Source organism: Gorilla gorilla, chromosome 10 (genome assembly GCF_029281585.2).
Source record: "Gorilla gorilla gorilla isolate KB3781 chromosome 10, NHGRI_mGorGor1-v2.1_pri, whole genome shotgun sequence".
Lineage (NCBI taxonomy): Eukaryota > Metazoa > Chordata > Mammalia > Primates > Hominidae > Gorilla > Gorilla gorilla.
This window is the reverse complement of record NC_073234.2, coordinates 134,726,769-134,740,969: the sequence shown is the minus strand read 5'-3', so window position 1 is coordinate 134,740,969 and position 14,201 is coordinate 134,726,769. Positions and strand designations below refer to the sequence as shown.

The 14,201-nt window shown below is 42.9% G+C and overlaps 1 protein-coding gene across 3 annotated transcripts in view; it reads right to left on the bottom strand.

The window, feature by feature from the left end:
• Nucleotides 1-1,823, bottom strand: part of CCDC60 (coiled-coil domain containing 60) — a 204,668-nt gene extending 202,845 nt beyond the window's left edge. For 2 of the 3 annotated variants that reach the window (XM_055358152.2, XM_055358153.2), the window contains exon 1: nt 1,258-1,823. In XM_055358152.2, coding sequence (XP_055214127.1) covers nt 1,258-1,347 — 90 coding nt within the window. In that variant the 5' untranslated portion in view covers nt 1,348-1,823. The remainder of the gene's footprint in view (nt 1-1,257) is intronic. The other variant, XM_004053980.4, reaches the window with a different exon arrangement.
• Between the last annotated feature and the right edge of the window lie 12,378 nt (nt 1,824-14,201).

Below are 14,201 nucleotides of genomic sequence, written 5' to 3'. Positions count from 1 at the left end.
ACCAGCAGATCTCTGAGAGTAAGTCCTGCAGACGGCAAACCTACAATTCATCTTAATTTTTTTCTGATGTTCTACAGTGTCATTGCTGATTTCTTCCATCATTTTGGAATTACTGGCTAATAGGATGGCCCAGCTCACTGATCTGGTTCGCGTTTTCATTCTTTAAGAGAAACCAACCATTGATAGCAACGGGAATGTGTCTCGACAATTTAATTACACCATGACTCTCCTCTCTCTCCCTCTCCCTTGTTGGTTTCGAGGCTAATTCCTTTTATTTTTTTATTATTATACCTTAAGTTTTAGGGTACATGTGCACATTGTGCAGGTTAGTTACATATGTATACATGTGCCATGCTGGTGCGCTGCACCCACTAACTCGTCATCTAGCATTAGGTATACCTCCCAAAGCTATCCCTCCCCCCTCCCCCCACCCCACAACAGTCCCCAGAGTGTGATGTTCCCCTTCCTGTGTCCATGTGATCTCATTGTTCAGTTCCCACCTATGAGTGAGAATATGCGGTGTTTGGTTTTTTGTTCTTGCGATAGTTTACTGAGAATGATGATTTCCAATTTCATCCATGTCCCTACAAAGGACATGAAAAGCATAAAAACCCTAGAAGAAAACCAAGGCAATACCATTCAGGACATAGGCATGGGCAAGGACTTCATGTCTAAAACACCAAAAGCAATGGCAACAAAAGCCAAAATTGACAAATGGGATCTAATTAAAGAGCTTCTGTACAGCAAAAGAAACTACCATCAGAGTGAACAGGCAACCTACAAAATGGGAGAAAATTTTCGCAACCTACTCATCTGACAAAGGGCTAATATCCAGAATCTACAATGAACTTAAACAAATTTACAAGAAAAAAACAAACAACCCCATCAAAAAGTAGGCAAAGGACATGAACAGACACTTCTCAAAAGAAGACATTTATGCAGCCAAAAAACACATGAAAAAATGCTCATCATCACTGGCCATCAGAGAAATGCAAATCAAAACCACAATGAGATACCATCTCACACCAGTTAGAATGGCAGTCATTAAAAAGTCAGGAAACAACAGGTGCTGGAGAGGATGTGGAGAAATAGGAACACTTTTACACTGTTGGTGGGACTGTAAACTAGTTCAACCATTGTGGAAGTCAGTGTGGCGATTCCTCAGGGATCTAGAACTAGAAATACCATTTGACCCAGCTAATTCCTATTTCACTTGTTCTCGAAAACATGATTGGTTTCAGCAGAGGGGAGACTTACCTGCCTTAGGTTCTCCGAGGCATAAAACGGCCGGACAGCCCCCGCGTTGGGGGAACTCTGAAGCTTCTTGGTGGCTGGAACCTTGGTCATCTTAAAAATCCTTCAGGTTTTAGCCTGTGCCCCCAAGACAAGGATTTTTCCAGAATCTTCTACTTCAGTAGTTACTGGTATGAGAGGTTTCGGCAACTTCTCCCTGATCCCCAAGTCCCAATTACACGAACTCCAAAGCGGTTTCCTTCTGAGGAGTAATGAGAAAGCACCTGGGTCTCCCACAGACGGGATAAGGAAGTCCGGGTAGGGCAGAATCAGGCAAGCCTGGACTTATTTACTTTTTGAAAGGTTATAAACTTCTGTAAGCTTCCTCCTCTTCGGAAGGGATATCTTTCTCTTCTATAAGCAAAATAAAATATGAACTAAAAAATAAATAAAATTCCAGTGACAAAGTGTGAGAGGGGTCCCATGGAGGGGCTCCCAGATCGCCATCCTCCGAGAGCGGCCGAGAACTAAGGCGGCCCCAACGAGGGGTTTATCGCACTGCGGGGAAAGTAGGCAACTGCTAACCCCTGGGCGGGGTGGGGGTGGGGGGGGAACCCGGTTGCTTGGCAACGGGACGCCGAGGAGGGCTTCCTCATTGGCTGGAATTGGTGGGGGCGGGGTCATGGGGGTCGTGAACTCTCCCAGGTTGCTGGGACGCCGGCTCAGAGCAGCCGGCTGCCACCGGAGCTGCATTCTCTAAACAAATTGGTTTCTGTTTTTAGGCCTGAGGACCATACCCTTTCTCTCTGCCTGACTACAAGCGAATCCTTCCTTTCAAACTCTGCTCTGTACTGCTGCTAACCCACTAGTAATTTTTTGTGCCTTGGGGTGGGTGGCCTGTAGTCCTGCAATTCTTAACCTGAGATGCCTATTTCTCCCGTTTTTCCACCTGACAAACTCCTGCTCATCCTTCAAAACCCTTCATTTCATAAAATGAAATATTGTTATTCCATTTATTTAGCAAAGATTTATTGACTCTGCTAAAATAAAATATAATAAAGTAAAAATGAAATTTAAAAAAATGAGACCTTCAGGACTTCACAATCTGTAGTGTGTATGTTAGGGATGGGGAGCAAAAGATAAGAAACATTGTTATAAGGCAGGATGATTTATGATGTGCTGGGAAAGTATCATAGGGTATTGTGGGAGCAAAGAAAAGGGACAGCTGTATATAGATATAGATATATGCACACACATACATATACACATATATAAATATATATATGTAGACATGTATATATATGTGTGTATATACGTATTTGTGTGTGTGGGCATGTATGCATATGACATTTATTGAGTGCTCAGGATGTGCTAGACACTGTTCTAAGTGTCACATATTGACTCAATCCATACAGCACCTCTTTAAAGAAGGTGTTTTATTACCCCATTGTACAGCCTAAGCAACTGAAGCACAGAGACATTAAATGACAAGTTTAAAGTCACACATGTGCTGCAGCTGAAATTCAAAGCCAGAACTGTTTGAGTCTAAAGAGCAAGCTTTTAACCACTTAGATGCCTAACTTTGCTGAGTTTGGCTTTTATGTCTTTAAAATGGGGATAATAGCTTTGCCACAGGTTGTTAAGAATTGAAGTGGATGATGCATATGAAGGCTGAGCCCATGGGGAGTCCTAGCTAAGTGGTACTATTATTATTCCCTGACATCACTTCCCGAGGAAGAATCAGGCATTCTCACCGTACTGGGTTCATTTCACAGCAGATGTTAGTACTAACTGATATTTATTGATCACTTGCTCTGTGCTAGGTACTGTACTAAGCACTTCGCATACATTAATTCATTTAATCCTTCCAATAACCCTACGGGGTAGGTTCCCAGCCTGCAGCAGATTTATTTTGTATGTTTGTTTGGATTTGAATGCCTTATCCTTGGCATTGTTTCACACTGGATCAATCTGATTCCTGTTTTATCCAACAACCTTGAGCAGCTGGGGATTATGATATCATTATGGCTGCATCTTCTCTGTTTCTTTTTTTTTTTCTTTCTTTTCTTTTTTTTTTTTTTTTTTGAGGCAGACTCTTGCTGTGTTGCCCAGGCTGGAGTGCAGTGGCGTGATCTCAGCTCACTGCAACCTCCGCCTCCCGGGTTCAAGCGATTCTCCTGCATCAGCCTTCTGAGTAGCTGGGATTACAGGGGCATGCCACCAGGCAGGCCAGGCTAATTTTTGTATTTTTAGTAGAGACGGGGTTTCACCATGTTGGCCAGGCTGGTCTCAAACTCCTGAACCCAAGTTATCTGCTGGGATTACAGGTGTGAGCCATAGCGCCCAGCTCATCTTCTCTTTAGAAGGCATCTACTGCAAGATGACACTCTACAGAATGCAAAATACCTAGCCAAGTAACTCTAGATGCTGATGCCTGAAAGTCATTATTTTCTCATCATTGCCTAAAGACTGACCCTGACCTTCCCTTTCACAGGAAGTTTTGGTTCTCCGGCTTCTTTTGTGGGCAGCATTAAGCAATCGGCAGACACTTTCAGAATGAAGCAGATAAAGGGAATCATGTTTGGGAGATAGGGCTGCGGATGAGGGGACGAGAAAACAAGGCAGGATGGGAAATGTTCAGCCCTGAGCAGAACAGACAAAAGCTGTCTTCATATGATTTTGTAGAACAGGCTTGGTAAAGAGGAACTCAACTAGTTCTGTATTAGCTCAAAGAATAGGAGGAGGTTTGGGCTCAATAGGAAGAAATGTGTACACAGCAGAACATAATTTTAAAAGGTGTGACCTCTGGAATCCAACTGAATTAGCCACTGAGCAGCTTCAATAATAATTCTCATAGGACTGTGATGAAAACCAAATGGGATAACTCACGCAAAGCACAATGCCTAGCACGGAGGAAGTGCTCAATAAATATTAGCCCTTATTTCCTTTGTTGTTTTTATAATACTCACCTGTCAGAGCCATGTAAGAACTGGAAATAGGAAGGGCTCTAGAACTGAAAAGACATGCGTTCAATTCCTGGCTCTGCCATTTGTTACCAATAAGACCTGGGTCAAGTTCACTTCTCCAAGCTTCAATTTTTCACGTGTATAAAACTCATGTGTAGTGAATGGTTATGCCAGTTTTATACCTGCTACCAGGATGATGAAGCAAAATAACGAATTTCCCTTCTCTGTCTAGGAAGGGGTATATTCCTTAGAGAGGGAACGAACTACCCAGCACTAGAGGTGTTCAACTAAATGCTATATGGCTTCTTGGATTTTTGATCACTTGGGGGTGTCAGACTAGATGATATTTAAGGCTCTTTCCAAACCGATATTGAGAGACTATACGGAGTACTAGTTGAGCTGGTGTCTAAATCCCAACTCAGCCATTTACCAGCTGTGTGACTTTAACTAAGTAACTTATCTGCTCAAAGCTTTGGTTTTCTCATTACAGAGTGAAGATAATAGTACATTCGTGAAAATGGTATCATGTACATAAAACATTTAGTACAGTTGGCACATAATACATGCTCAATAAATGCTAGCTGTTGTTTTTTTTAATCGTATGAACAGAAATATTTTCTAGAACGATTTAGTGCTTTGGGGGGCCAACTAGAGTTAGTAAGAAAAGCTCTTTGGTCTTATGGCATCTCCCAATCTACCTCTAGCTGGGTGGAGAAGAATCTCTCTCTCTCTCTCTCTCTCTCTCACACACACACACACACACACACACACTGAAACAGTATATAAGGTGTTAATTGGGATCCTCCAAGAAGATGACAGAATAAGATTACATGTGCTAGGGATTTATAGAGGAAAATGGTTGTGAAGGATAAAGGGGAAGGAAGAAGGAGTACATAAGGAGAGTCTGTTGAAGAGGAGAAGGAAGAAAGGATTGGGTAGGAAAAGCCATGCACTGAGACACAGCTCTGAGAAAGTCTCAGCCAGGCTGACAGGGAGACCCTGAGCCAAAGTTGCCCAGTGGATGAATCTCCCATCGCACAGGAAAGTCCTGGTTCTAGGACCCCTATTCTGCTCAGTGATTTTCTAGGAACAGCTGGGTGTAGGATGTACACAGTAGATTCAAAATGCAGCATCTGTCAGTCAACTATGCTCCCTGCAGTTTTCTCTTGGTGAGGCATCTCAGCTGCAGACCTCCATGGCCCTACCAGGTCATCTTTTAAGCTGCACAGATTCACTTTAGAATGCATGCCCAAGGAACAGTCCCTCCCTCCTGGCTCCTGTGGATATCCTTTCCTGACAGAAAACTTAGAAAAGGGAAATTAGTGGGACCAACTATAGCCTCCATCATTGCAACTGGCATTGGGGGCTGAAATTGGTGTTTGTTCTTTTCCTTCTTCACTATACATTCTAAATTCCCCCTCATGCTTAGCTCTTCCCTCTCTAGGTCTAGGCTTAGGTAGTGGAGTGACCAAAATCTTTATTCCTGAGAATTCTGAGCCTTTAAGTAAATCTACTCTCCTCATTGTCTCAGGGTTGCTGCATGTATCCATTCCTAGTTAAAACTGATCAAGAGAGTACTTATTAGGAGGCACCCAAGTGGATCACTCAGTTTCCATATATGTTCCGTCCTGCCCCTATCTGTATAATCACTGATCAGGGTCAATTGTCCTTGCTAAAATTGTGACTCCTCTTCTCACCTGCTGGTTCCTGGGCACAAAGTGTCTGGTGGCAGCTATAGCTAAGAGTTAATACAATCCGTGCTGTGTCCCCTGGCAAGAGTGTACCCACTTTGGGAACCTGGACCTCTCACCCTGCATAGCCCAGAGTTGCAGAAATGGAAAGAACGCACTCCCTCAGTGCCTCACTGGGCATGAGGGCAGTGGGAACCACTCTTGGTTCCACTTATTGGCTCCTGGATCTATGGGGTTCCCAGATCTTGGTTCCCATTGGGAACACAAAGTTGTATAGAAGTCTGATTTGATGCATATGCTTCAAACTATAGGATAGCCCATTCTTGCTTTAATAGACTGATCTAGAACTCTGTGACACCAGCTGCTTCTGGGTGGGGTGATATGTGATACTGCTGGATCCCATGACCACTGTGAAGGTGGTTTCTAGTTCCTTGAGTTTCCATGGGCATAGAGGGGCAGTGATGGTGGCAGACATTGTCAGAACCTGGCCCATTCTCCCTTGACACTCATAGTTCCTAAGGACAGCTCCTTGCTGCCATTTTGCCTGAGACATTCCTCTCTGGCTACAGCAGAAGTTCCCAAACGTTTGTGGCTCTTGGTACCCTTTACTTCCCAGTAATTTTTTTCATGACACCTCCAAGCTAAAAGAAACATGTTGAGAATCCCACTTATGAAGTCCTTAGGCCTGCACAACTTAGTATTTACATCCTAATCACGTGAAAACTAACACATATAAATGGAAAGAAAATAGTATTTGTATTTGATTCTTCCACTTTTAGTATATGTGCTGCTGAAGTGAGCACAGTATTTGCTTCTTAAATAGCCACCATTGCTTACCAGTGGGTCATGTGCCTCTGGTGGCCACTGTGCAGCTTCTCAAACCTTGGAATCAGTTTGGATACCATCACCTTCATTTTCTGTAGGACATTAATTTTTGTGCAGTTCTCACTTTTTATCACAGCAACTGCCCCAAATCCAGCTTTTTCAAAGATATTTCATGAAAGGAATGTCGTGGAATCTACTGTTGAAACTGAGTGCACTAGTCAGCTCAGGCTGCAGTAACAAAGCACTGCAGACTGGGAGGCTTAAACAATGGGCATTTATTTTCTCACAGTTTTGTGGCAGAAGTTTGGGATCAAGGTATCAGCAGGCTTGGTTCCTTCTCAGGCCTCTCTCCTTGGCTTGCAGACGGCAGCCCTCTCCCTGCGTCTTCACATGGTCTTTCCTCTGCACCCTTCTGTGTCCAGATCTCCCCTTCTTCTAAGGACTCCAGTCCTGATCAAGAGAGTACTTACTAGGAAGCACCCAAGTGGATCACTCAGGTTCCATATGTGTTCCTTCCTGCTTCTATCTGTGTAACCGCTGATCAGGGTCAATTGTCCTTGCCAAAATTGTGACTCCTCTTCTCACCTGCTGGTTCCTGGACACAAGGAGTTCAAAGTGTCTGGTGGCAGCTGTAACTAAGAGTTAATAGAATCCATGCTGTGTCCCCTGGCAAGAGTGTACCCACTTTGGGAACCTGGACCTCTCACCCTGCAGAGCCCAGATGAGGGCCCACCTCATGATCTCGTTTTAATGTCATGACATCTGTAAAGACCCTGTCTCCAAATAAGGCCACCTTCTGAGGTATTAGGGGTTAGAACTTCAACACGTAAATCTTAGAGGGGCACAGTGTAGCCTTCAAAATTGAACTATGTGTCACTAGTAGTTCATATGGCATTCAATAGATGTTGCCGTGTTTCCCTTAAAAATTAAAAATACATGTAGCCTCTTCTGTGAATTTGCTGTGGCACTCTGGGGCACTTTGGTACACAGTTTGGGAACCACAGGGCTATAGGAATGCATTCTGCCTTTTTTTTTTTTTTTTTTTTTTTTTTTTAGATGGAGTCTTGCTGTGTCAACCAAGCTGGAGTGCAGTGGCACCATCTTGGCTCACTGCAACCTCCACCTCCCAGGTTCAAGTGATTCTCCTGCCTCAGCCTCCCGAGTAGCTGGGATTTCAGGCACATGCCACCACGCCTGGCTAATTTTTTGTATTTTTAGTAGAGAAGGGGTTTCACTGTGTTAGCCAGGATGGTCTCGATCTCCTGACCTTGTGATCCGCCTGCCTTGGCCTCCCAAAGTGCTGGGATTACAGGCGTGAACCACAGCACCCGGTCCATTCTGCCTTTAAGCAGAGCAGGCTAGAAGTGCAAGAAGTTAACACCCATGGGGATAGCCATAAAGCAACGACTAATGGGAATTAGTGGATAAATACTCTGCCTCCTCACCCCTTGGGTAGGACAAGTCTGGAGTATGGTCTACACTGCCCCCAGTGGTCTCCTGCAGGACTGACTTATAGGAAACACCACTGCCTACGGTCACTGCCTGCTCCACCCAAACAACCCACACTGGCTTTTTTCCCTTTCCTGTCTCATTTTCCCACTCCCCTTCTGGTACTTCCTGGATAGCCTCCCAATAAACTACTTATATCCAAGCTGTTTCCCTGGGTCTGCTCCTGGGGAACCAACCTAGGTTAGTGTTGACTGAAATAATCTGGGGAGGTCAGACTTGAATCAGGCTCTGACACTGAGCCACAGCGCGTTGTCAGGACACCTGAATTTTTTCCTCTCCCTCATCTCATTACATGGGGTTCCTATCTCCTTTGATCACCTCGTCCCATAATCTCCTTCTTACCATTGCTCTCAAGTTTATCATAAAGAGTTTCTTGATATTCTCCACCTCCCTTAAACACGGAGAGGCCAACATGTTTTCAGATACGTAAATACATCCCCCAACGGTGAAATATTTGACAACCGAGATATGAAGTGATTGTTTAATGCTTAATTCCTGACTGATTTATGCAAAATATTAACTGAAGGACGTGAAGTGACAGGCATTCTCTCCTCCCGATTTGCCAAAAGAAAAGTGTCTGAAAGGATTAAAAATAGACATATCAAGCAGAAGAAAAATTTTGGAATGTGTCAGACGCCAGCTGGGGTAGCTGAAGAGAAAGCTTGAAATCTGGTAAACACTTGAATTTCAGTCAGTAATACATATGTTTGGCATTAAAAACCTATTGAAAAAGTCATCATTTTTGGAATATCTTTAATATGCTTTTTTTGTGTGTTGCATCTAGCACCCAGAAAACTCCTTCTGGGTATTTTTACTGAAATGTCAGCACTGGATTTACAAATTATGGGGCCCAGGGCAAGAGTACAACTTGGGGCTCCCTTGACACCTGGTAGCTGGCAATCTATTGAAGAATTGTTTCCAGGTTGAAATACCACTGGATAATGTATATTTGTACCACCTCGTGGATTCCTGTCTTTTGTTAGATTAAAGAATTACTGCATGCTACAGTGCCCTTGTGGGGTCTCTGGCCCCACATCCCATTCCTACTCTATCCTCCAAACCACAGCCCCAGGCGAGAGGTGAATTTGGATCTCTGAGACCGAAGAGAAGAAAATGTAATGTTAACCTGCTTCTACTCTCCTTTCTTTTTAACTTTGGTATGTCCGGTGTATTAGTCAGTTTTCACACTGCTATAAATAAATACCTGAGACTGGGTAACTTATATTAAAAATAAGAAGAGGTTTGTTTAATTGCCTCACAGTTCTGCAGGCTGTACAGGAAGCTTGGCAGCATTTGCTTCTGGGGAGGCCTCAGGAAGCTTTTACTCATGGTGGAAGGCAAAGTGGGAGTGGGTGTCTTACATGGTGGGAGCAGGACCAAGGTGGGGGGTGATGCCACACACCTTTAAACAACCAGGTCTCATGAGAACTCACTATTGCGATGCGATGACAGCACCAAGAAGGGATGGTGTTAAACCATGAAAAACCTCCCCCATGATCCAGTCACCTCCCACCAGGCCCCACCTCCAACAGTGGGGATTCTAATTCGACATGAGATGTGGGTGGGGACACAGATCCAAACCATATCACCTGGCCTAGTAGCAGAGGAAGAAGTGTGGCCCCAGGACTATTCTTAGCGAATATGGAGTCCTACTGGAGTCCTAGGATGGGATCCAAGCTACCTCCATGAGTGATGTTTTCCATTTGTGTATGTTTCATGCCACAGTGTCCTGGGAGGTAGGCCAGATTGGATTTATGAAACCATTAATCCCATTTCACAAATGTAGACATTGAAGCAAGCTCTGGCATGTAGTAATTTGTTAGTGGTGGAGGTTGTCCAAGAACCTGTTTTTTCAATTCCAAACTTAGTGATTTATTTCAGCACTCTGTCACACTGTCTTAATGTTCTTTTACTTAAAGGTAAGTGTGTATTTGTGTGTGTATGTGTTGTTCAGCAGAACAACCTGAGGTTACTTCTGCAAGTAATCAAGAAACAAAGACAATTGGGATTTCTAAGCCGTCTGGAAGATGGTCTTCTACAGCTTTCTGGAGGAAGTCTTGACTTCAACATCCAAATAAGACACCTCAAGCCCCAGTCCCAGGTAGGAAGGCACCTCCCTCCAAGTATTCCCATGAATTTCCAAGTAGCTCACAATTTCTTGTTCAGTATACCCTACAGCCAGTTTCCTAACTGCATAGGTAGAATGATATCACCCGGAAAAAGACATGTTTGAGTCTTCAGCCCCAGGATCTGTGCACGTGACCTTATTTGGAAATAGGATTTTTGCAGATGATCCAGTTAAGATGACGTTATCCTGGATTAAGATGGCCCCCAGCCCAATGACTTACGTCTTTATAAGGAAAGGGAAATTTAGATATAGAGACAGAAGACACACAAGGAGAATGACAAGGAGAATGCCAAGTGACGATGGAGGCAGAGATTGGAGTGATACATCTACAAGCCAACAAACAAACAAATAAAACAACACTAACAAAAAACAGTAACAGGCTGGGCACAGTGGCTCACACCTGTAATTCCAGCACTTTGGGAGGCCAAGGTGAGCAGATCACTTGAGGTCAGGAGTTTGAGGCCAGCTTGACCAACATGGTGAAACCCCATCTCTACTAAAAATACAAAAATTAGCTGGGCGTGGAAAATACAAAAATTAGCTGGGCGTGGTGGTGCGTGCCTGTAGTCCCAGCTACTCAGTAGAGTGAGGTGTGAGTAATCGCCTGAAACTGGGAGGCAGAGATTGCAGTGAGCTGAGATCGCGCCACTGCACTCCAACCTGGGTGACAGAGATAGATTCAGTCTCAAAAAAAATAATAATAAATAATAAACAAACGAACAAAAACAGTAAGAAAACCCCACCAAAGATTGCCAAGAAATACCAAAAGCAAGGAACAGGCAAAGGAATCCTTCCCTAGAGCCTTCAGAGAGAGAGAGTATGGCCCTGCTGATGTCTTGATTTTGGATTTCTAGCTTCAGAACCGAGACAAGAAATACTGTTGTTTTAATCCACATCGTTTGTGCCAATTTGTTACAACAGCTCCAAGAAACGAATACACCACCCCTCTTGGCTGCAGATTCATTTCCCTGTCCATCCCAATTTATTTATGCCCTCAAAATGCTATTTTCCAAAGGCGGTGTATAGTAGGACTTTAGTGGAGGTTTGGGATAACAGAGGAAAACTGCAGCACAGCTCTGCAGAGTCAGTAACTTAAAATTAGATATTAGGCATCACTGGATTTTCAATGACATAAAAATAAAGTTCCTGGGGGAGTCTAACACACAGTTAGGGGTAAGCACCTTTGTCAAACATGCTGTTTGTAACCTGCTTTTTCACATAATAAGATAAAAACACCTTCCATTTCTATAGATGTATTTTACATTTGGTTCTTAAATGGATGCTTGCTAGAATGGAGTTCCAGTTTGTGACTGTCCGACAGCTTGTTCAACTGGCTTCTTATTACTGGACAGAAAATGGTGTGTTTTTATCCCGACTCTACAACTGGGCAGTATCTTGAAGGTATGGTGATATTTTGTTGGTTTTGGAGCCTTGAGCTAGACTTTAGCTCAATGTCTACACCTGTGGACATTGTGGGTGCCTAGTGCCAGCACATAGGCAAGACCTCATGTAGTTGTCATTGACCACTTTTGCTCTTCAGAATCTACACTTCCACTGGGGAACTGGTCCCATTCTACTCCTATCCTGGGATTCTTGTGAGGTTCTACCTAAGCCCATAGACTAGAAAACCCTATTTCTTCCTGACTACAGTGACTGGATCAGGAGTAAGAATGTCACCCAAATTGGGTCTATCAGAATTGTCTTCCAGAGTATTTTTTTGTCAGACATTCGAGGAAAGGGGACTTCCTTTCAGGTCATGGAACTAGAAAGATATGCTCTGCCTGAGGGCATTCTGTGTGTGTGCCACAAAGAGAAGGCTTTCTGTTAGAGAGAAAGCAGATTGAAGAGAGAGACTGAATTCTAATGAAATGTGTTTGTGTGCCTGAATCCAGGTGGGCTTGAGGCTAGTGCTATCCTCAAATTCTATTTATGTGAGTCCATGAACGCCATTTTGTTATTGTTGCAGCTGTGGTTGGTTTTACTGTCCTCCTTCAATTGCTTTGAGTTGAAATTTTTGTCATCTGCATTGGAAACAGTTGACTAGCTTAACTCTTTTCTACCCAGTTTCCTGCCCCAGACTCTGAAAATCCTATTTGGGATTTTAAAATAGACTCTCACATAAGAGGTAGGCCACCTTGACTGTAGAATCAAGAGAGCTAGACTTGAGGGTGTGCGTGCATTAGGCTGAAAGGCACTATGGGTGTGGAGGAAAAGCCTGGGATTTAAGCCAAACAGAATTGAATTCAAATTCTGCTTTTTCATCACATACGTTGTCCCTGTTACCTTGGGTAAATTTCTTAACTTATACAAGCTTCAATCTCTCCATTATGAAGACTAAAAATTAAAATTTCCACCAAACTTGTAGGGCCACTGGGGGGTTAAATGACATAATTATCTATCTATCTGTCTGTGTACCTGTCTCTATCATCTACATATATTAGATATAAAACATATATTAAAACATATATTACGTATAAAATATGTTAATACATGTATTAGGTATAAAACATAACATAAAATAGGTACAAAAAAATTGTAGCTATCATTATTAGTTTCCAAGTCTTTTGTCCTCCGGAAGTGCCTCCCTTCCTCCTTCCCTCCCTTCCTTCTTTCCTTCCAGGTAGAATCCACTGATGGGCTCTACTCTAAGAACGAAGGTGAACAGGGAATAGACCAGCCTTTGTAAAGACTAAAACTCAACTTTAATTCAACTCAATCCCTGACTAAATTAAGGTGATCCTCTCTTCCATAACTGACTGTCAGAAATCAAAATTGTTCCTTTATGAAAGGTGATAATACTATTCAGAGCTTCAAAATAAATATGTACATTTTTTCATGCACATTGTCTGGCAGTCAGTAAAAAAATACCAGTATGCTAGGAGATATGCCCAGATAACAGAAAATCAAGAGCAATAAGAAACAATAGAAACAAACCCCCAAAGATCCAGGTATTAGAGTTATCAGACACAGACTTTAAAATAACTGGGACTAACATGTTCAAGAAAATAGATATTTCTATGTCATCAAGTTCATTAATCTTTCCCTCTTTAATATTTATCAATCCCATTCAGTGTATTTTTATCTCAGATGCTGTAGTTTTCTCTCTAGAGGTGCAATTTGAGTCTTCTTTTTAACTTGCATGACTCTACTTAACATGTTCAATCTTTCTTCTCGCTACTTAATAGTTTTAATGTACTCATCTGTTAACAGCTGTCATTTCAGAGTCAGTTTTCATTGTTTGACTTTTATATTATTATGGATTATATTTTCCTAACTTTTTTGTATGCCTGGTAATTTTTTATCATATGCCAGACATTGAAACTTTTACCTTGTTAGGTGCTGGATATTTTTGTATGCTTATGAGCTTTATTCTGGGACATAGTTAAGTTTGATCCTTTCAAGTCTTGTTTTTAAGCCCTTTTAGGCAGATTTAATTTAGGACTCATCTTGCCCCGTTATTGAGACAAGCCTTTATGATGCCTCATAAGTTGTGAGCTTTTCCAGTCTGGAGAGCTGGAACAGACACTCCTCCTGGCCCTACATGAGATCTGGATATTGCTTTCTGTAATCTCTTTGGATGGCTCTTCTGTGGCCGCCGTTAATTTGCTCACATGCATGCGCTGGTCAGTACTTAGCTGGAGACTCAAGAGGAACCTTCTGAGGATTGCCTTTTGCTGTGCAACCCTATCCTCTTTAGTACTTTTTCCTGTGACTTCTAGAGGTCTTGGCCTCCCTGAACTCCCTGAACTCCTCAGCCCAGAGACTGTTGTTCTCTCTTCCTGTGCTGCAGTCTGGAAACCCTCCAGCCTGTAAACCAGAGAAACTGCAGGGCTCGCTGCACTTGTTTTT